Genomic DNA, 23,266 nt, shown 5'->3' with positions numbered 1-23,266 from the left:
ATATTAATCTACCCGCGGTTGGGATGTCAAATGTACCTAGGAATAGTTATGGGCCAAAATATAAGCTAAGAGAGATTCTGGCTGTAACTTAGGTCTCCACCTATACTTCCCTCCCCAAATAAGGCAATTGGTTCTTTGTTGTAAGGAGACACCCTGATGAGATTGTAGAAAAAGGCTGTTAAGCTAGGAGTTGTGAGGGAGAGAAAGCAGAGTCTCCTGCGTTTAACATCGAAACTAGCAATAGAGACAAGAAATCTTTTGGCTCAGGAGACATGAAGCTGCTTAACCCAAGGCTTTTTGGCAAGTACTTATCTACCTAAACTTCTGTTATCTTTTAGCAGTTTTATTGCTCTCTGTATATTTATATACAGTTGTGTTCAAAATAATAGCAGTCAGACATCACTAACCTGATCAATCACTGTGTTTGGTAGAAATATTTCTATATGTCAAATAATTTACTAGCAGGTGTAGTAGAGTAACAGAAATCCAACAGACCCAACAGTCATGACATGCATGCTGCTGATTCTGTGTAATTGAATCACTAATTGAAAGGGGCATGTTCAAAATAATAGCAGTGTGGAGTTCTATTAGTGAGGTCATTCATTCTTTGAAAAACAGGTGGGAATTATTGCCCTTATTTAAGGAAGGAAGGCAGCAAATGTTGTACATGATGGTTACAGTGCATTTCGCTCTGAAATTCTGAGGAAAATGGGTTGTTCCAGACATTGTCCAGAAGAACAGCGTACCTTGATTAAAAAGTTGATTGGAGAGGGGAAAACCTATAAAGAAATGCAGAAAATGATAGGCTACTCAGCTAAAATGACTGCAAATGCTTTAAAATGGCAACCAAAACCTGAAAGACGTGGAAGAAAGCAAAAAGCTACCATTCGAATGGATAGAAGAATAGCCAAAATGGCAAGGACTCAGCCAACAATCAGCTCCAGGAAGATCAAAGATACTCAAAGTTACCTGTGAGTACTGTTACAATTAGAAGAAGCCTATGTGAAGCCAAGCTATCTGCAAGAAGCCCCCGCAAAGTCCCACTATTGGGAAAAAAAAAAAAAAAAAAAACGACATGCACTGAAGAGGTTACAATTTGCCAAAGAGCACATTGACTGGCCTAAAGAGAAATGGCGCAACATTTTGTGGACTGATGAAAGTAAGATTGTTCTTTTTGGGTCTAGTGGCCGGAGACAGTTTGTCAGGCGACCCCCAAACACTGAATTCAAGCCACAGTACACTGTGAAGACAGTGAAGCATGGTTGGGCAAGCATCATGATATGGGGATGTTTCTCATACTACGGTGTTGGGCCTATTTATCGCATACCAGGGATCATGGATCAGTTTGAATACATCAGAATACTTGAAGAGGCCATGCTGCCTTATGCTGAAGAGGAAATGCCCCTGAAATGGGTGTTCCAACAAGACAACGACCCCAAACACACCAGTAAACGTGCAACATCTTGGTTCCAGGCCAACAAGATTGACGTTATGAGTGGCCAGCCCAATCCCCGGATCTTAATTCAATAGAAAACTTGTGGGGTGACATCAAAAATGCAGTTTCTGAGGCAAAACCAAGAAATAGAGAAGAACTGTGGAATGTAGTCCAATCATCCTGGGCTGGAATACCTGTTCACAGGTGCCAGAAGTTGGTTGACTCCATGCAACACAGATGTACAGCAGTTCTCAGAAACAGTGCTTATACAACTAAATATTCATTAAGTGATTCAAAGGAAAGCAAAATCTTCAAACATTTTTTTAGTTTATATAGTGAATGTTTGAGTTTGTAAAGAAGAATACAAACACTGCTATTTTTTTTGAACAGTCTAATATTCACTTTTCTTCAATTTTTTTTAGATAACCACAAATTTGAAATATTTTCTTCATGTTTTGATTTGGAATAGAATGTGTAGTGTTCCCAGTGCATTTGTGTGTATGGAAATAAAAGCTATTAGAAGGATTTTGAGCTTTATTCACTTTTTTCAAACACACTGCTATTATTTTGAACACAACTGAATACATTGGTTACATCTTTTTTCTGTAAATATTTTTATTGCACCCTTTTGACCTTTTAGTAATAAATCTTTCTGAAAGTGTTGAACGGTTTCAAAAGCTCCTTAATGCAACTTACGAATTCCTGCCGCTGAAGCGCTACTATGTGTCGTTTAACCCTCTGTATAACCTGTCTGCGGTGACAGTGGTATACGGACGATTATCCAATCATCCTAGTGTTATTGCTGATATTGCCGAGTTTCCTATCTGTACAAAAAGGAGGTGGTGGCAGTGTGAAGGGTTAATTGCGTAATTAACCTGACCCAGTAACAATCGCGTTCAGGCTGCCGGTACATCAATTTGTGGTCCAGTGAGCTGGAAAATCTTTGTGCAAGGTGCAGCTGGGAATGGCATTGTTATGCACACGACATTGTGATTTTAGATTGGCTAGTCCTTCGGTCACGAGTTTGGTAGAAGGTCAGGGGTCTGATGCCGCGATCATCACACAAGCGGCCAACCTTCTGTGTTCAGACTGCAGCAGGGAACTGAAGCAAGTGGTGGAGATCACAGCAGTAGTAGTGTCTACTTCAGTGATTTCCAGCTTCCAGGGGCATCAGCCAGATAAGGTATATACATAGTTACATTGCTCCAAAGCTCAACCAAAAATAATTATGTGTAAAATAAAATCCATACCTGGAATTTTCCCTTAAAAAGAAACCTGCCGTTAAAAATATAGGTGGAGGGGGGATACCACTGACAAATTCACCTTCTTCTGAAAAAGTGCTAAAAAGATAGCTTGCTATGCTCTCAATGCTGCAAGCATAAAAAAAAAAAAAAAAAAAAAAAAAAAAACACAAAAACACCACACACCACCACACACCACCCACAAACAACCCACACACTTGTAATCTTCAGGAAATCAAAAAGCAATTAAAAAGGCAGAATAAAAAGGCATGACCGCAAGACAGACAAGGTTTCAGGAGATCATGACAACTCTCAAATTCTATAATGACAGGTTTTCTTTAATGTTTTCAGCAAATGCTGTAGATGGGTTGGTGATCACATACATCCAGCACGTAAGTGCATACACATGAATCAAAGGCTCTAGTGTCAACACAAATATACTGAGTAGGCATGCATTATTCATTTCCTATTTCCAGAATAAACGTCCGTTTTATGAACATGCTTTATGAAAAGCACTTTAAATTCCATTGACCAATTATTCACAGATTTTTTTTTTTTGCCTTTTAAATCCAGCTTTTAAATACGTAAAACCAATTCACAGCAATACACAGTCCTGTGGTCATCAAAAATTCAAGGGCAAAAACTGGCCAATTTAATATTACAGAGCAACGATCATGTATAAAGTGCAGCAACCAGATTTCAGTTTGCAGAAGTCACCAAGGATAGAGGACTGCCAATAGGTTGCTATGGGTTCCTTTAAGCTTTGGTTCACACCATGTTTTGCAAAAAAAAAAAAAAAAAAATTTTGCGCAAGAACCATTCCACATTCCTGTAAAATTCAGATCGAAAAATAACACTGAATGGGTCAAATCGCACCACATCAAAGTAGTGCATGCACTGATTTAGGAACCACACTGCAACCGGATCGCATGGTTGCTTTGAACCATATAATCCAGTGCAGGTTTCTGACCTGCGCTTGGGGTGTCATTAAGATTACACGGACACCAGCTGCAGATTGCAAGGGCACTGCAATTTAAATGCAGTGTGGGAAACGGACATGGATCACAGGTTTCCCACAGCACATTATAGTATGAACTTAGGCTAGGTTCACACTTGTGTGGAAATCGCACCTATCTCGAAACCAAAACCCCGCTGCACTTTTAGGTTGGCCATACATTATACAATTTTCTTGAGATTTTTGCTTTAGATTTACCAAAAAAACATATAATACGAGGTCAAACCTAAACAACACTTTCAAATGTATCCAGTTAGGCAGGCCCTTGCACTACATAGTTGAAGGTAAATCTAAAAGAAATTGGGCAGAAATTGAACAGAAAATTGTATAGTGTATGGCCAGCCTTACAGGTGCACGTGGCTGCCATTCATTCTTAATGGTACCCCACACAAGCATGAAGTGCATTTGCGGGTGTGGAATATCGTATGGTGTTGTGGTTGCAAATTTAAAAAAGGAATGCAGACCTTTTTCCTGCCTTTCCCACAGGTACAGCAGACCATTCAAGTAAATGGGCTGCTGTGTCCACGAAAACGTGGGCCACACCAAATGCACAGGTGTGAACCAAGCCTTAGGGTCAGTTCACATCTGAAACGCATAAGAAGCGGTCCTATACAATTCAATGTGGTGTGATATTCAGCCTATTCATCGAAATGGGCTTGTAGTAAATGCACTACGTTTAGAAACCAACTGCAACTAGATTTCATGGTATTGTGGTACCATGCAATCCATTGCAGGCAAATGCACGATCTGTTAGGAATACACTGACACCTACAACAGATCACACACCCAGCGCGCTTTGAAAGCAGTGGGAGAAATCTCCGCAGTTGAGCTTCAGGAGTTACCAATTACTTTTTTCTTTGTTAGAGTGTCATTAAACCCACATAATTCAAAATGGTCAATAAATGCTGTATTACATGCTGTTCTTACTCACTCAGTCACTATGGGATCCATTTTCTGCATATTGCAAAAAATCCGGTTGATCCTGCTGTTCTCCATCTCCCCCTTCTGTTCCATGTCCTCACAGCAGTTGGGGATTTTGCAGAGCAGTGTTGGCAGCTACTGCACATGCTCAGTTTTCAGTGTATTTCTACACTGAGCATTCCCTCCCTATCACATCTGAGCAGCCCATGTAAACTACAGAGTAACACATGTAAGTGTATACAGAGTGGTAAATGACAGCCCACTCCCTCCTCTTCCAGCTAAACACAATGGGTCGGCCATTACATCTTGATTGATGGAGGTTTCACCTGCCTGTTATTCCAAGGAATAGGCTGCAGGTGCATGACAGTTTGTGATTGGCACAAATCGGCCCACACCATGTTATTGCCAAAAATAAGATTTGATCTCAAACATATATTTGTATAATAATTTAAAAAACAGTTTACTGATATTTAATATCTATTTTGTACTCTGTATCCCAAAGGCTGTTTTTTTTTTTCCATTTTAACGTGACTGGCAGCAAAGGACTAGGAGCTCCTCCCACCACTGTTTCCTTGCAGACAGGCTGTGAAAGAACTGGGTTATATGACAGCTGTAAATTAGGGAACAGGTACATAAGTTTGTTTGTTTTTTTTTAATTCAAATAATTACAGTGCTATCAACCACATACACAGAGGGGATAATGTAAAATTAAACAGTGTGTGTTCAGTATCACTTTAATGCAATTCTAAGTCTTAAAAGTTTTATATATATCATATATATTTTTATATGGAAATGTTAAATCAATGTAAATATGAGCCAATGCTATAAAAAGCTTGTGCTGCAAGAAATACTTGGGCTGGTATTGCTGACCACTTGTGAAAGTCGCCTAGCTGTTAAGTTGACCCTGTGATCCTCAACACTTTGAGTCACTAATCAACAAGTATAGATTAGTATTAGTGACTTTATTTACTTCACACTTAAATCATTGACTCAAAGTGCTAAAAACCACAGGATTAGCTTGACAAACCATTTTAAGAATGGCGGTCTACAGATTTCTCTCAGAATGGGCGAAGCACAATATAAGAGGAATACAAGGGTTGCCGTTGCTGGCTTCTTCCTGAAAGTAATATTTCCCTGCCTTTAAATTGACAGAAAAAATATTATTATTCTCCCATTAGAGGCTCATGTACACTGCAGCTCCTAAACTGGTGTTCAGGAGCTGTTCAGCGTTTTTTTCAGCAGCCCCTGAACTCTCCCTAATGTTCTCCTATGTGTCCATGTACACATCGTCGTTTATAGTCGTTTTTTTTGAACACACCAAACTAGCATTCAGGAGTAGAATTTACTGGCTTTTCAAACGCCAGACGCTTCTAAAAACTCTTTTAACTATCTTTACAAGCGTTTGCGTTTAGATGAGTTTTTTTGACAGGTCCATATCCAGATGCTGTCCGGAGACTTTTTTCTTCATCAAAAATGTATGCAAAGCATTTTCCATGTATTCAAATAGACCCGGTACACCAGTGCAGTCAGTTCCAGGTTTCACGTGAAGGAAAAAACGGTAGCATGTTCTGCATTATGCTCATGATGGGATCCATAGTAAATACAACCAGAAACAGACAGATAATCTCAACACATACTGCTCTCTCTGCTTCTGCTCACTATTCCTCTCAAAATGTCTGAAATAGTTAATTTTTTTATATTTTTCAGTGCATTCTGGGCATTTGGGAAAGTCTCCTGAGGTTATCTTTTAAAAACACTTCTAAACGCAAAACGCGGTATGCAAGCGTGGCTAAACTGACGTTTTTTAACCTAGCAGTCAGTTTCCATCGTTCAGAAGAGTTTTCCAAATGCCCCGTGTACATGAGCCCTAAGAAAGGATTTCAAGTACAATCACTAAAGGAAGCATCTCAAAATCTATTCATGGATTACAAAAATCTCTGTGGTACAAGAAAAACAGCAAGCAAAAACACATTTCCTGTAAATAAAGCATACCTACTGAAAACACTGTATAGTTTATACTTAATTACAGTATAGACATTTCATGCAAAATCTTTTGTGTACAGGTTTGTTTTGACCTCTGCAAACAGTCTATTTCTGAATCACCAGTTACAAAAGATTATCTATATTGAACACCAAGAAACAAATAACTCAGGAAAGTCGGGAGTGGCCATGACTCAGCACATATGCACTCATACATGCATACTACAGGCACCTGAGACACAAGACACATAATCAATGTGTTGGAAAGTCATTAAGATCATGCCCTGCTCCATCCAGTACTTGCCTCTTTAAAAGTAAACAAGTTCATGCATGTCCCCATTCCATCCTTCCCTAGATACAGTGATTGCATGTAACTGCTGCTCTCCAGGGTATATCCATAGAGATACAAAATCTAAGACTGGGTTTTTTACCTGGAATCTGCCATCAGATTAAAAGTGATTGCAGTGAGCACCATGCTAAAAAGGCAGATATGGATTTTCAGCACAAAAGGTATATGGATTTTGCAAAAAAAATAACTGAAATAACTGTTCTACATGGTCATACTTGACCTTTGTACAGTTCCCATATGTGCAACTGAAGACAACAGGAAACACAAAGCTAGGTAGCCACTCTGAAGGCAAATCCACCTAAATCTTAACTTTCTGTGATCCAGTTGAATGTGACCAACCACAACTAGCTATACAGTAACCTGGTAAACAAGAACCTCACACAATTCAGGCCAAGTACTGTAAGGGCTCGTTCACACTTGACTATTTCTAACTCTTAAATAAGAGAGTAAGCATATGAGAGCTATCAAGAATGTATAATAGCAGCCTGAACACAAAAGGTAACCAAACAACACCTTCAATAGAACATATAAAAACAGCAAAGTGCAGCGCTAAAAACAAATCGATAAAAATGCAAAAGTTCCTGTCACTAATAGTGACAATGAAATAATTCCAAAGATGACAGAGTCCACATGAAGATCAGATGTGATCGTGAAACATATGCGTGGGGGACTTGATCCGAAGTAGTGATAAAAAGTGAATAGATAAATTGCGCACTCACCAGAGGTGCATAAATGATACGCCTTATAGATATGCCTGTCTCATCAGGTGTGTGCTGGGTCATCAATAAGGTCAGGATCCTCTATAGTTACGGGTCACGTCTCAGGTATGGCACTCAGGTGTATAGCACATTGGAAGGTCCCTTAAAGGTGCAGCTTCTGCAGGTGAAGGCTCTCAGTGAAGAGAGCACAATAAGGGACACCACATAGCGTGATACCGTAGGAACAACTTTATTCGCAAATAGGTGCATACAAATGTGTGCATAAGAAAGAAAAATCACTGACCATATAAAATTCAGGATGGCCACCAGCGGTGGTGGAACGTCCAGCTATTGTAGCCCCCCGTGACGCGTTTCGAGCAAAGATCATCATCAAAGGGTGCAGGGCTTACAGTCACAGTCATCTTTGGAATTATTTCATTGTCACTATTAGTGACAGGAACTTTGCATTTTTATCGATTTGTTTTTAGCGCTGCACTTTGCGGTTTTATATATTTCTAACTATTGCCAAACGCCCCCTATAGTGTTTGACAGGCGTTTGGGAAGCGTTTAACGCGCCTCAAACGCCCCATGCACGGTTTTGAGACGGTTGACGGGCATTTCCCAAGCGTTAAAAACCGCACCACAAACGCCTATAATGAAGTTAAATGGTATTAAACGTTCCACAAACGCCTTGCAACCGCCTGCCAGGCGTTTGAGGAGCAGCACCATAGACTTGAATGGGAGGTTTCAACTCCTGACTCGACAAGAGGCGTCAGTTTTGCCATGACGCTAACTCTTCAGTGTGAACAGCACTGTATGCTGCCATGTGCAGAATTCATATGCGTGTGAGAAGCGTTAAAAAATGCTTCTCAAACGCCTGTCTGATGCCTGCTGACAAAGCTAGTGTGAACTGAGCCTTAGTCAGGCCAAATGACTCCAGGCCAAACTGTAGAACCAAGATGCTTGGGAAGTGATCTGGGAGAAGACTAATATTATAAGAGCTGGACAGTTTGGGGGTGAGGCAGATGAATTGGGGTACTTGGCCCTCTGCTGTGGATTCTGATTTGTAACTGTAGTGCACTGCTATTCACAAGGACAGAATCCATCCAGCAAGGTCAAAAACCAGCAGTAAAACCTGACAAAATGTTCTAACTTTTCCCCATAACAGCCATATTGTAAAAGCACAGTTTTTGCAAGTCAGACTCTAGCCACTTCCCCTGGCCATATGCATACATATAGAGGCTTGAACATAGGCCTTACTCCATGCTACTTCATACATGCATTGCTGTTGTGTTGGGACTGCACTAAATTGGGTGTCCCCAGTACAGCGATACGGTCTTCTGGTCACAGATTGATGATCAGAAGCTGGTAAAATGGGCTGCTGATCAAGTGATCGCTGTAAGAGTCAATCACAGTAATTGGGAAGCCCACAAAATGCCTGAGAGTCATGATCTGGTAACCAGTACGGCAGTATTCACACATCACTTTCCTATCACTGCTCTGGTGGGTCTGCGAAGAGTAAGAAGAGTGCAGAGTGTTACTACTTTCATTGTTTAAAATTACTTTTAATATTATTACTTCCCCTCTGGTCCAGGTTTTGTTCTACCTTCCACATTCAGGAGGTATAAAAAACAAAAGACACCATTTACAGAAGACAGTCCCTTTGGTATTATTCAGAGAAAGTTTGGATTATGTGAAAGGTCAGCATGAACTGTACGGATCAGAGATGATGAGTGACCCTGGAACAGGTCTATGTTTAGATAATGATGCAGTGTGAAATACACATCCAGTGACTCCTTACCTCAATATTCCGGATGATTACACATTTCCCATTCGTGTACAGAAAGTTCTTGCCCTTTGGGTCTCCTCCAAGAATTTTAGCCACTCCCCTTTCCATCTGAGGAAGGCTGGCATACACACTTTCTGCAAAGAAGGAAAAGAAACAAAAAACAATTAAAATATGAATTCATGAATTGTTCGCTAAAGATCTATAAATATATCTCTCATTCTCTAACTTAAGGAAGAGTAAAACTCCAGCCATTTTCTATTTTGCTCTCTGTGTCCTGTTAGGGATATTTCCCTTCACTTCCAGTTTCAGAGATGCAACAAGTAGTAATGGGCCAATTTACTAAAGGAGTTGAATGTGTGAATATTCACTTTATACGAACATGTGAACACTATCTGCACACGACTATTTAAAGCCAGCAGGGATTTGCATGCATTTTCAATTCACTTTGCATTTAAAAAGTGTATGTAGCTCTAGCAAATTACTTTCATTTGTTCCCTTTTGGTCTGTTACCATTGAAAGCATTTTATCATACCTTTAATATTATTATACAGGATTTATATAGTGCCAACAGTTTGCTCAGCGCTTTACAATATAACGGGAGACAATACAGCAACAATACAAGAGGGTTAGGAGGGCCCTGCTCCTTGGAGCTTACAATACCTCTGACAAAATATAAAAAAAAAAAAAAAAAAAAAAAAAAAAAAAAAAAAAAAATGTACACACACTTTTTTTCCTTTTTTAAACACTGAGAATTTAAAAATGGCTCCATTTTATAAATAAATATGGCGCACATATTAAAAGAGCTTGAAACATACATTTACTCTCCTATCTGATTCCAATAGCTATTGCTCTGGTACATGGTAGCAGAAAAGAAATACATGACACTTTCTTTCACACCGTTTTTTATTACCTGAAGGCCAGTTGTGATCAGGATTATTTTCTAAGATTTTTGAGGCTGATAAGTATGTGGTATGTCAAGCTGTCTTCAGTTGTTATTTGTTTGTGGGTCTGTCTTTAGTTTTGCCTTCAGCAAGTGAAGTGCATGCTCAATGGGGTTGAGATCAGGTGATTGACTCAGCCATTGCAGAACATTCCACTTATTTTCCTTCAAAGGCTCCTGGGTTGCATTTGCAGTGTGTTTTGGATCATTGTCCATCTGTACTGTGAAGCGCTGTCCAATCCACGTTGCTGCATTTGGCTGAATCTGGGCTGACAGTATAAGCTTTAAACACTGCAGAATTCATCCGGCTGCTTCTCTCTTCTGTCACATCATCAATAAACAACAATGACCCAGTGCCACTGGAAGCCATGTATGCCCATGTCATCACACTGCCTCCACCATGTTTTACAGATGACATTGTGTGCTTTGGATCATGAGCTGTTCTCCAAGCCTTCTCCACACTTTTTTCTTCCAGTCATTCTGGTACAGGTTAATCCTAGTTTTATCCCTCCAAAAAAATGCTTTTCTAGAACTGGTCTGGCCTTTTTAGATGTTTTTTGGCAAAGTCTATTCTGGCTTTTCTTCAGGCTTATTAATGGTTTGCACCTTGTGGTAAACCCTCTGTATTTGTGCTCGTGAAGTTTTCTCTTGATTGTAGACTTTGACATTGAGATGCCCACCTCCTGGAGAGTGTCCTTCCCTTGTCTGGATGTTGTGAATGGGTTTTTCTTTATCATAGAGAGGATCCTGCGATCATCCACCACTGTTGTCTTCCATGAACGTCTATGCCTTTTTATGTTGCTGAGCTCACCAGTGTGTCCTTCTTTCCTCAGAATGTACCAAACTGTTGATTTGGCCACTCCTAATGTTGCTGCCATCTCTCTGATGGATTGGTTTAGTTTTGAAGCCTTACAATGGCCTGTTTTACTTGCATGGACAGCTCCTTGAACGCATGATGTTGGTTCACAGCAATAGATTCCAAATGCAAATACCATACTCAGAATGAACTCCAGACCTTTTACCTGCTTAACTGATGAAGAATTAACGAAGGAGTAGCCCACATCTGGCCATGAAACAGATTTTGATTCAATTGTCAAATTACATTTGGTCCCTTGAAAAAGGGGAAGATGGCAAAGCTTAAGAGCTGTAATTCCTAAACCCTTCCTCCAATTTGGATGTACCCTCAAATTAAACGTGTGCACTTTCAGTCCATATCCATTATAGAACTATAGCTTGAATATGTTTTGGTAAATACCTGAAAAAAACTAAAAATTGTGCCAGTGTCCAAACATATATGGACGTAACTGTATATTTGACAATTGATCATCACTGATAAACTCACAGCCTATTTAAAATTTTGAGGCCCTGGAATACTAGGACAGTACAAATACCCCCAAATGACCCTTTTTAGGAAAGCAGACACTCCAAGGTATTTAGTAAGAGGCATGGTGAGCTTTTTGAAGTTTTTTTTTTTGTCGCAATTTTTTGTAAAAGTAGGAATTTTATTTTTTTTTTAAAACATACTGTCACTAGAGCATTGCAGCACATGCATATGACTGGTATGGCAGTGATCGTAAATACTGACTTGACTGATTACTTTTTTGGGGGGTTTTTTTCTTGGGAGAGGGCCAATCAGCACTGTCCAGGCAGAGGTCAGGGGTTTTGCATCCTCCGAAAGTAAAAAGAAAACTCCTCCTACAAGCTGTAACCAGTGCTCTGCTGGACACAAGTCACAAGACTGCTCTAACTGCTGATGAGAAAAAGGTATTTAGCAGTTTACATTTACGAAAATAATTGCATTTCCATGTTGAGTGTACTGTGGGAAACCAGATATAGTGAATGCTGGGTCCTGGGTTTAGTAACACTTTAAGGTCTGGTACAGTTCCTGGAAAAAGTTGTCCTGCTTAACTGCAGTATGAGCTGCATAACCACCCCCCATTGACTTCTCCATCACATCCAACAACGCCACCATCAAACCCGCCCCGCAGGCCAGAGTACTGGGTGTCATTCTGGACTCCAACCTATCCTTCCAGCCCCAAGTCCAATCTTTAACAAGCTCGTGCAGACTCCACCTCCGCAACATCGCCAAAATCCACACGTTCCTAACTCCAGAAACCACTAAACAGCTCATCCACTCCCTCATCATATCACGACTCGATTACTGCAACTCCCTCCTTACCGGCCTGCCTCGCCGCTGGCTATCCCCGCTTCAGTCCATCCTGAATACGGCTGCCAGACTCATTCACCTTTCCAACCGCTCCGTTTCCGCCACCCCCCTCTGCCAATCCCTCCACTGGCTTCCGATTGCGCAACGGATCAAATTCAAAATCCTAACACTGACGTACAAAGCCGTCCACCATACTGCCCCAAACTACATCACTGACCTAATATCCAAGTACCGCCCAACACGCACACTCCGCTCCTCACAAGACCTCCTTCTCTCTAGTTCCCTGGTCTCCTCCTCCCATGCCCGCCTCCAGGACTTCTCCAGGGTGTCACCCATCCTCTGGAACTCCCTGCCCCAACCCATCAGATTATCACCTACTCTCCTCTCCTTTAGGCGCACCCTGAAAACCCACCTCTTCAGGGAAGCCTACCCCACCCCCTGTTAACTTGCCGACCTCCTCCACTCTTCCTACCACCCCATCCCCCACAGCTATCTCCTCCTGTGCCACCATCCCCTCCCTCCTAGATTGTAAGCTCGAAAGAGCAGGGCCCTCGATCCCCTCATGTTTTGCATTGTATTGTTGTTGTTCTGTCGCATGTTCTGTCCCCCTTTGTAATGTACAGCGCTGAGCGAACTATTGGTGCTTTATAAATACTGTATAATAATAATGACATGGCTGTGCTACGTGGCAGGGATGTCTGATGTCAAGACAGGCTGGACAAGACTACATTTTTACAATTCTTTTGGCAGTTAATTTGTTCAAAATATATGTATATGAACTCTGTATACAGCCAATCTTCCATAAAGTACAACATTAAGAAAGACCAATGAGCTGGATAAACATCAGATATCAGGTGGTATGATAATAGAGGATTCTTCAAGTTTCAGCATGCATATCCAGAGCATCCTGCTACACCAAGCTCACAGCACCCACATTTCTCAGTTACACGCCTTTCTTCTCTCCTTGGCTCTTTATTGACCACAAATGTGACAAGAGACCTCAATGGCCTTTAGGTACTTGAAGACAACGTGGTGTAGGCCACAGAGAAGGCACAAGAGATGTGCCCACCGTTTGCTTTTTGGACAATCTCAGAGTTTCAACAGATCAAGATGCTCTGAAAATAGAGGAGCTCACAGGCAGGCACTCCTACCCCCCCTTTGTGCCATATATCCAGCCTACAAGTTCACTGTGATGTGGACAATGAAGCTGTCATTTCCCCATCTACTTGGCCCATGATTTGTACTTTCTATAGGCTCAAGTTATACAAAGCCAGTTCTAAAAGGAGAAAGGTAAGCCCAAACCTATTGTGCCATAACTACAGCAGTTGCATCACATTTCTTACAGATTCAGCTCTATTTTTCTTTTCTGTAAAGAAATCCAAAAGCATTCTTTATTCTTGTGATTTTTCTGGGTTTCTTACTTGTACACACATGCCTAGCAGCTGTAAATCCCAACATCTTACAAATACCACATCATAGGATTCCCAATGTCAGGCATAGGAGTCAATTCACTATAAGATCCCGCATGCCATACACACGGGTCATTTGGCGAAAATATTGCATGAGATAATAAGAGTCAATTCATCAAAGCAAAAAATACTGAATGTGAGGTAAATGTTGGGGGAAAAAATGTAAATCATTAAAGTCAATTCACTAAAGAAGACATTCAATATTACCTGGCAGTAGGCAGACAATATTGTAGCAATGTACAAAACAAGGGGAACTTTGCCATGGCCAGTAAAAGTATACAATGCATCAGTGTGCAAATATTCTGCCCTCAACCCAAAAATGAAAATAAAGTTGTAACATTTCACTAGAGGGAGATCGTTCTGTGAATGAAAGCATACTAGAATGTTTCATAATATTTCTAGTTCTTTCTGTGGTGCATTCATTGAAGCCCCTTTCACACGAGCAGACCGGTCGGGTCGGCCTGTCAGTTTTTCAGGCAGACCCGATCGGACCTCTCGAGAACGGCGGGTGTAAAAACGGACATTTGTCTGTTTACACTCGCCTATATCCAATCCGCTAAAAACGGACGGGTGGGGATCCATTTCCCTTCCGTCTAGCAGATCAGATGGCAGAAAGGCGGTTCATTTACACCTTCCACTTCACAGAGGAGAGCAGGCTGTGTGTGTCCACTCTGCATAAGCAGAGCAGACACAGACCAGCCATTCGTCTGCTTAGCGGGGAGCAGCAGACAGATCCCCCACTGTGCTGGCAAAGTCCACCCTGTGTGGAAGGGGCCTTACAGAGCTATCTTCCTCTGTTGTAGTGTTAGCATTAAAAAAAATACACACACACCCCCCAAAAAAAAAAAAAAAATAAAATGTAATATCAAAAAAAATATAATCATAAATAACACATGTTTTTTAGTGAATTTACCACTTTTGAAATAAATACCGCAGGAGTTATTTTTAAGTGGTTGTAAAGCTCAAGGTTTTTTACCTTCATGCACTGTATGCATCAAGGTAAAAACCTTTTATGTGCAGCAGCCTCCCCCATACTTACCTGAGCCTGATCTGGCAATGTCCACGAGAGCCTCGGTTCTCTGGGGACTCTCTGGGGGCGGCAGCAGCAGGAGCTATTGGATCATGCTGCTGTCTATCACAGCCAGGGAGCCAATCAGGAGAGGGAGGGGGTCGAGCCACGGCTGTGTGTGAATTGAATACTACAAAAACGTGTTGCACGCCACATGTTTTTGTATTATATGATTTTAGTTAGACACGAGTATGGGTATGTGTATGGTGTAAGCGACCCACATATTTAATTTGTCACCACGTTATTGATTGATTAATTTTGCAAATTAATTAACTTTAACATAAATTAATTTCATTTTATAAAATACACCATAGTAGCTCACAAGAATCACGTTTAAATGTGTGTGAATTGACAAGCAGAGCCGTGGCTCGAGAGCACGCCTGTGCCCCCATAGCAAGCTGTATGCTATGGAGGCACACGACAGCAGGGATGAGCCAGGAGCGCCAGCGGGGGGACCTGAAAAGAAGAGGATCCGGGCTGCTCTGTGCAAAACCACTGCACACAGCAGGTAAGTATGTATATATATATATATATATATATATATATATTTTTTTTTTTTTTTTTTTTTTTTTTTTCAAATAAAAAAAACACAAACACACACGACTTTAGTATCACTTTAGCTCAAAAATGTATGTGGTATTTCTCTCTTAGTTAATTGATCCCATAGACACTGACCAGGCTTCCTGCTCTGTAAGCACATGCACAGGACTACAGCATGTGTGTTATCAGTAGACAACACAGGTCATCAGAGAAGAGGAAGACAAGATGGTGCCGGTTTTATAGATCATGTGAGTGAATGAGGAAAGAAGTCTGCAAGGAAGATGTGGTAGCAGCAGAATACTATGATCAGTGTATCTTAGGACAGGAACATTTTTTATCTAGCTGACTTTTGTTTGTGTCTCAGTCTGCTACAGTCCTACTTTAAAGTGCACAGCTTGTGAGACAAGTACAGGGGTTGGACAAAGAAAATATATGAAAACACTACTGTACATGATCTGTAGGTGTTCCACATTGACGACATGTTCCACATTGAAGGTGGAAGTGATACAACACTCTTGCTTCTGCTGTGTGATGAGACACCTAACAAGTGAGAAGCCTCACTTTCGTTATTCACTGAGTGCGCTGCTAGTAATATGGGATCATGTCATAGCCTACCGAGTTTCAAAGAGAGCAAAGTGTTGGTGCCTTTGTGACTGAAGTTGCCAATTTGTGGTGTTGCAAGGTACAGTATCAAAGGTTATGACGGTATATACAGTTTCCAGGAAAACGTCGTCTGAGAAGCATAAGCGTGGCTGACATGGTCAACTGACCGATAGAGACAAAAAAGGACATTGTGCAGGATTGTGACTCGGAATAAGAAAACCCCTACTGCAAAAGTGACTGTAGGGCTCAATCCCAGTCTTCCAAAGCTCTTGTCCACAAAAACTGTGCAGGGGTGGGGAGGATGGAACTCCATAAGCAAAACATTCATAGATGTACTGCAATTGCCAAACCACTAGTGACCGATATTAATGCTCAGAAGAAGAGAGAGGGGTGTGACACCCATTAATTGTGGACTATCAACCAATGGAAGACTGTAATATGGTCCAATGAATCGAGCCTCACACTGTTCCCAACCACGGTGCGCATTTACATGTGACCAACATAATCCCAAGCTTACGACCAGGACTGTCTTGTGCCAATGGTAAAGCATGGTGGCAGCGCAATCATGGTTTGGTCAACGCCATTTACCAAGACGATAATGCTCCGATTCACACAGCTGGTGCTGCCGAATTGTGGTTTGACGAGAATGCAAAGTCTCACACCTTCCCTAGGTGCCGCAGTCCCCAGATGTCAATATCATAGAATCACTATGGGGAACAATGTTCGGGCTCATTTTCCTCCTCACTGAATTTGAAGGACAGCAGCTGTTGTGTGCGTGTGAAGAGGAAAAGAGGGGAGAAGAGATGCAGCCGTGCACAGAGCTGGATCTCGTCTCCCCTCTCTTCACACAGGGAGGGGAGAGGGCAGAGAAATAAATGTTTTTTATCTTAACGCAAGGAATACATTAAGGTAAAAAATGTTGTTCGCTTTAGGATCACTTTAAATTGTCTAAAATGTTCTATTGTAATACTGGCTATAGCTGCCAGCGCCAATCATCATGTTCTGCCGGCACGGAAGATTCCACACCGGCAGAATACAATAACACTGAAGGAGGGATTTCCCCTGTTAGCACTGACTGTGTTAATGGGGGAATCAAGTGATTTTCTTTCCTGCAACCATCATCTATAGCTTGCTTCAGGCCTAATTCATACTAGTGCAATTTGCCATGTGACTTGAGTTGCACAGAATCACATGACAATGGAAATAACATTGTTTTTCAAAGGCGGCTCTTCACATCAATTCAACACAACTGTGAAGCGATACTGTGCAGTGCTATTTTTGTGCAATACAATGCGATTTTGTGGCCCATAGCCTTCAATGGAAACATATCAGAAAAGCAGTAGATTCTTTGCATTGCTTTGGATCTTCTGCATCATCATCTTGGCTTCAGAGTCAGCTGTCACTTCACCTTATGACTCACAGGCAGTCCTCCAATATGCATGAGCAAGACAGCGATCTGCCATAACAATGGTCCTGTAGTCTCCTGAGATGTGCGATTTTATGCCCGAAGGCTGCAGGGGCAAACCAAGGTGCAAAACATGGAAGCAGATACTAAGACGTCACAGGACGGCAGGCCGCAAGACGTCACAGGACGGCAGGCCGCAAGACGTCACAGGACGGCAGGCCGCAAGACGTCACAGGACGGCAGGCCGCAAGACGTCACAGGACGGCAGGCCGCAAGACGTCACAGGACGGCAGGCCGCAAGACGTCACAGGACGGCAGGCCGCAAGACGTCACAGGACGGCAGGCCGCAAGACGTCACAGGACGGCAGGCCGCAAGACGTCACAGGACGGCAGGCCGCAAGACGTCACAGGACGGCAGGCCATAAGAAGTCACAGGACGGCAGGAGGTATACTATGAGGGAAAATCATTTTTGGGTGAAGGTCCACCTTAAATCAATCAATAAAGGGGGTCACTTAAACTCCAATCTTCCCGCCCTTTCCAAAATAGGAACTGGCCTAACATGATGATGTTCTGGCCTAAAAGCTCTGTGAATCACTGACCCCCAAAACAGCATACAGATAAGGGATCCCAGTATGTGCCTTTGTGACTCATAAGTACTAGAATGAGGTCAGTAATGGCAGATCCCACATTTCTCTCCTGATAAGTATACATCACAAGTTGTACTCTACACACACAAAAAAAAAAAAACCTTTAAACTAAAATATACTCCTTAGCAGCCACAAGGGATATGAATCTACTTTGTGTGCACCTTTGCAAACCCAGATATTACATTGGAAAAGTAGAAGTGACTTCACTGTGGTGTGCACAGCTTGGGCAGGAAGCAGAGTAGTAGGATGGACCCAGCACTACTAGAGGAGACAAGACCAGTCACCAAAGCAGAGCAGCAGTGAGAGGTCTTTATTACAGGAAGCTCTGCACAGAAGTAAAGTCTTACACTAGAATACTGCACTGATCTGGAAGAAATGCACAAAGCACACAAATTCAAGGAAGAATAATACACGTCTCCTGTGTTTAGACAATATTTGCTTATCCTGGAGTTCAGCTTTAAGATAAAATACAAAATTACAGAAACAACCTGATTGGATGCAGTGCCCCGATTTGACCCATATTTGTACATCCCTACATATGGCAGTGAGAACATACGGCAGGACAGCAGGAGCTATTCTGACATACTTTCTACCATGACCCAGATCACAGGGATTCACTTAAAGGAGAAAAAAAATACTGTAAGATGATTGAAGGTCTCACCCACAGCAAGCATGTCACAGCTATTATACTTCTAGAGCGGGTGAGGACAACAAGACACTGAACTGCCCACTATAAAGCAAAAACAGACATTTCCTAGAATGGAGCACACTATGCTTTGCTGAAAATCTTATGTTTTCCTAGATCACAAAGAAAATCTCAGGAAAATTAAAAAAATTAAAGCAACTTTAACTTTCCCCAGGCAGTAGTCCTCTTGGCAGCAATCTCCCAGACAGTGATTTCCTAGGATGTGCTTCACCTAGCAGCTATCCTCCCAGCAGCAACTCCCCCAGGGCAGCGGTTCCCCCAGGGCAGCGGTTCCCCCAGGGCAGCGGTTCCCCCAGGGCAGGATCCTCCTGGCAGCAATTCTCTCAAAAGCAGTCCTCCTGGCAACAGTTCCCCAAGCAGTGATCCCCTGGAAGGGATTCCCACAGCAGCAGCTCTCCTCATAGTAAACCCCTGGCAATGATCCTCCAGCCAGTGATCAGATCTCTATACCAGTGTAGAGAATATTGGTATCTCACATACTTCCATTGAAACCACCATTGGTGCTCTGTCTCTACATGTAGCTCTGTACTGCTGGAGAACACACACACGCCCCGGCATGTCCACCCAGCCATGTATGAACAGTGCCAGCACACAACAGTAACTCATGATATATGGCAAAGAATAAAGTCATTTTCATGATTTGTTTTTGTAAACACAGATTCTTGCTATATTTAGCTATTCCAGAATGAATGAATGCAATTAGGACACTTTCCCATCTACAGTCCCACAACGTTCAACTCAGAATACAAGTGGGAATATTGTTCTAGAACTAAAAAGCTCAGATAGCCATACACCAAGTCACAGGGCCCATCATAAAAGTGGGAGGTCAATAGGAGCTGCAGGGTGTGTAGAGGAGCCAGGAAGAATCTCGGTCGCTGTAAGGTGTGTACTGGGAGGGAGGACATGGCTGCAACAGGCTGAGGAAGAGGGAGGAAGAAGTAAATGAGAAGTGAGCGGGTGTGTAAATCAGAGAGCCAGCGACACTGCAGTATAAGGGCGTGGAGGGGGAAAGGGAGAGGTTATTTGGTGTCGACACACACACCTCCTTCCCATGTACACACAACATCAAATATTTATACATGAGAGGCACATACATTGCTGAGCGGGGCGACTCAACCGAGCAGGGGGTGCCGTATGCAAGTAAATGTTGGCAACTTAAAGAGGCAGTGTACCAACAAATCAATTCATTACATACCCCCCCCCAATCTCCAAATAGTACCCCCAGATAACAATACATTGGTGCTGATCACATATTTGTATTATTTACCTAACACACACCTCTGTGGATTTCTAGCAAAACCTCCACCATCCTGACATGTACAGGAACACAGTGGCCTGCTGGGAACTTTCTGCTGAGGACTACACACTGATGTATATGTGATCACACATCATCTAAACACCTGCTGACAGCTCAGGCCTACAATGAAGCCGCACACCCCACCGCCGACGCAAGCGTACGCCGCACACCCCACCGCCGACACAAGCGTACGCCGCACACCCCACCGCCGACGCAAGCGTACGCCACACACCCCATCCAAGCGTACGCCGCACCCCCCACCGCCGACACAAGCGTACGCCGCACCCCCCACCGCCGACACAAGCGTACGCCGCACCCCCCACCGCAAGCGTACGCCGCACCCCCCACCGCAAGCGTACGCCGCACCCCCCACCGCAAGCGTACGCCGCACCCCCCCACCACCGACGCAAGCGTACGCCGCACCCTCTACCCCCGACGCAAGGGTACGCCGCACAACGCCGACGCAAGTGTCCGCCGCACACCCCACCGCAAGCGTCCGCCGCACACCCCACCGCAAGCGTCCGCCGCACACCCCACCCCCCACCCAAGCGTGCACCGCACACCCCACCCAAGCGTACGCCGCACCCCCCACCGCCGACACAAGCGTACGCCGCACCCCCTACCCCCATCGCAAGCATGCGCTGCACAATGCCGACGCAAGCGTACGCCGCACACCCCACCGCAAGAGTCCGCCGCACACCCCACCGCCGACACAAGCGTGCGCCGCACACCCCACCGCAAGCGTGCGCCGCACACCCCACCGCAAGCGTACACCGAACACCCCACCGCCGACGCAAGCGTACGCCGAACACCCCACCCCCGACATAATCCGGGGCTGAGCACTATGGAGGAGGCCATGGTCCCCCCTGTGCAGCCAGACTCCAAGGATTGTGGTCCCCACAGGACATGGTCCTCCTAGCAGTGATAACCATCCCCCCCCAGGATGTAGTTGTCCTAGCAGTGATCCTCCTGGCAACAACCCCCCCTCCCCAGGCAGTGATCTTCCAGGTAGCGGTCTTCATGGCAGTGATCTGCTAGGATGTGGTCCTCCTGGAAGTGATCCCCCAGGCAGTGTTCCTGGTGGTAGGGAGCCTCCAGTAAGTGGTCCTACTGGCACCAGTCCCAGGCAGTGATCTGGAAGAACAGATATCACCCTTCCTTAACGTAAAGGAGCTCTCACAAGTCCCACTCCTCCATGACCCCCCCATAGTGCTCTGTGTAGATGTATCTGTACTGCTCCTTGAGAACACTCAGGGCCCCCTATGTATGCTCGGTGCACAAAACCTGCCCCCCCTTCCCCATGTATGCTCCGTTCTCAGTCCCCCCCCACCCCACCATGTATGCTCGGTCCCCAAGTTCTCCCCCCTCCTCCATCGCCCAGGTCCACCAGTCCCACGCCCCCATGCATCCTTAGTCCCCAGGCTCTCCTCCATGTATGCCCAGTGCCCAGGTCCCCCCCATATATCCCCAGTCCCCTCCCTCCCCCAAGCATACTCATTCCCCAGGCCCCCCCCCCCCCCCATGTATGCTTGGTCCTCAGACCCCCCCTCCCCCATGTATACCCAGTGCCCAGGTCCCCCTCATGCATACCCGGTGCCCAGGTCCCCCCCATGCATACCCGGTGCCCAGGTCCCCCCCTACCCCCATATATACTCATTCCTCAGCCCCCCCAATGTATGCTGGGTCCTCAGGTCCTCCCCCCCATGCATACCCGGTGCCCAGGTCCAGTCCCCCCCATGCATACCCAGTGCCCAGGTCCCCCCCATGCATACCCAGTGCCCAGGTCCCCCCCCCCCCCCCCATATATACTCATTCCTCAGTCCCCCCCCCATGTATTCTGGGTCCTCAGGTCCTTCCCCCCCATGTATGTTCGGTCCCCAGGTTCTCCCCCTCCCCCCATGTGTGCCCGCAGCCCAGGCCCCCCCATGTACGCCCGGTCCTGGCACAGTGGTAATGAATGGTATGCTCGGTGTATGGAGCGCACTCTCCGGCAATGAATGGGATCAGACCACCTGTGGCTCCCCGGGCCGCACTCTATGTATCCTGGGACTTGTAGTCCCCTCCTGGGTGTAAGGCAATGACAGGTGGGCTGAGCCCGATGCAGGGTGTGGAGGTCTCATTCCCCGCTCAGTGACAGGCCCCCCTCCCCTCTCCTGGTCAATCAGTGGTATGGCCCGTCCCCTCTCCCCGATCACTTACTGCTCTCGTACGGCATGTCTCCGGTGCAGTGGCCTCTCCGCTCGGTGTCAGTCCTCCCGGCTCTCTCTCCGCCGCCCCGCAATACAAACCCGGAAGCTGAAGCCGCTCACAGCTGCGATGTCTCCCTGTGGCTTTGACTATATATGGTCAACAATGAGCTCCTCCGCTGGAGCTCCAGCCCGCTCCCTCTCGGCCGCCTCCAGCAACAAGCCAGCTCTGTCTGTCAGGGCGCCGGGGGGCGGGGACACGGCTCAGGGCGGAGACACGGCCGGCGCCATCTTTACTAAGGGCAAATCTGATTTTTTTTTTTTTTTTTTTTTTTTTTTACCTTTTTAGAGAAGTACAGAGCTGTATACAAATATGGAGGGTAGAAGGAGGCTGTAGCTGTAAATAGCATTTTTTGTTTTTGTGCAAGCTATAAGCACCCTCCAGAAGATATAGTGTTACTACACCCATAATAGTAAAATCAGTTTGTATATGCAGTAAAGCATGCTTGTTATACTCACTGTGGAACCCAAGGGGTTAATCATCTGCATTGTGTAAAAAGGCTGTTTGATCCTGACTCCTCTGATCCTCCCCTTCTTCTACTGTTCTACTATCCCCAATCCATATACCAATAGTACATAGCCCTAAGAGACACTCTGCACATGCACAGTTTGGTGTGTATTGTTAGTTTTTTTTTTTGGGGGGGGGGGAAGATGCATGTGCTCGGCACAGGGCCAATCAGCAAAGTCCAGACAGAGGGACAGGGGTCATGCAGCCTCATAGGACAATCAAGGGAGAATGAAAACTCTT

General features: G+C 44.3%; 1 protein-coding gene across 1 annotated transcript in view; it reads right to left on the bottom strand.

Moving 5' to 3' along the window:
• LOC149430663 (WD repeat-containing protein 1-like) overlaps positions 1-22,700 on the bottom strand; it is a 67,442-nt gene extending 44,742 nt beyond the window's left edge. Inside the window, exons 1-2 of the mRNA XM_089666125.1 lie at positions 22,472-22,700; positions 9,441-9,562 (exon numbers count right to left, since the gene is read on the bottom strand). Coding sequence (XP_089522251.1) covers positions 9,441-9,562; positions 22,472-22,487 — 138 coding nt within the window. The 5' untranslated portion in view covers positions 22,488-22,700. The remainder of the gene's footprint in view (positions 1-9,440; positions 9,563-22,471) is intronic.
• Between the last annotated feature and the right edge of the window lie 566 nt (positions 22,701-23,266).

The sequence above is a fragment of the Staurois parvus genome, unplaced genomic scaffold (assembly GCF_062004578.1).
Source record: "Staurois parvus isolate SC_StPar_1 unplaced genomic scaffold, SC_StPar_1.0 ptg002545l, whole genome shotgun sequence".
NCBI classification, from domain to species: domain Eukaryota; kingdom Metazoa; phylum Chordata; class Amphibia; order Anura; family Ranidae; genus Staurois; species Staurois parvus.
Note: the sequence above shows the minus strand (reverse complement) of the source record. Positions and strands in the feature narration are given on the sequence as shown.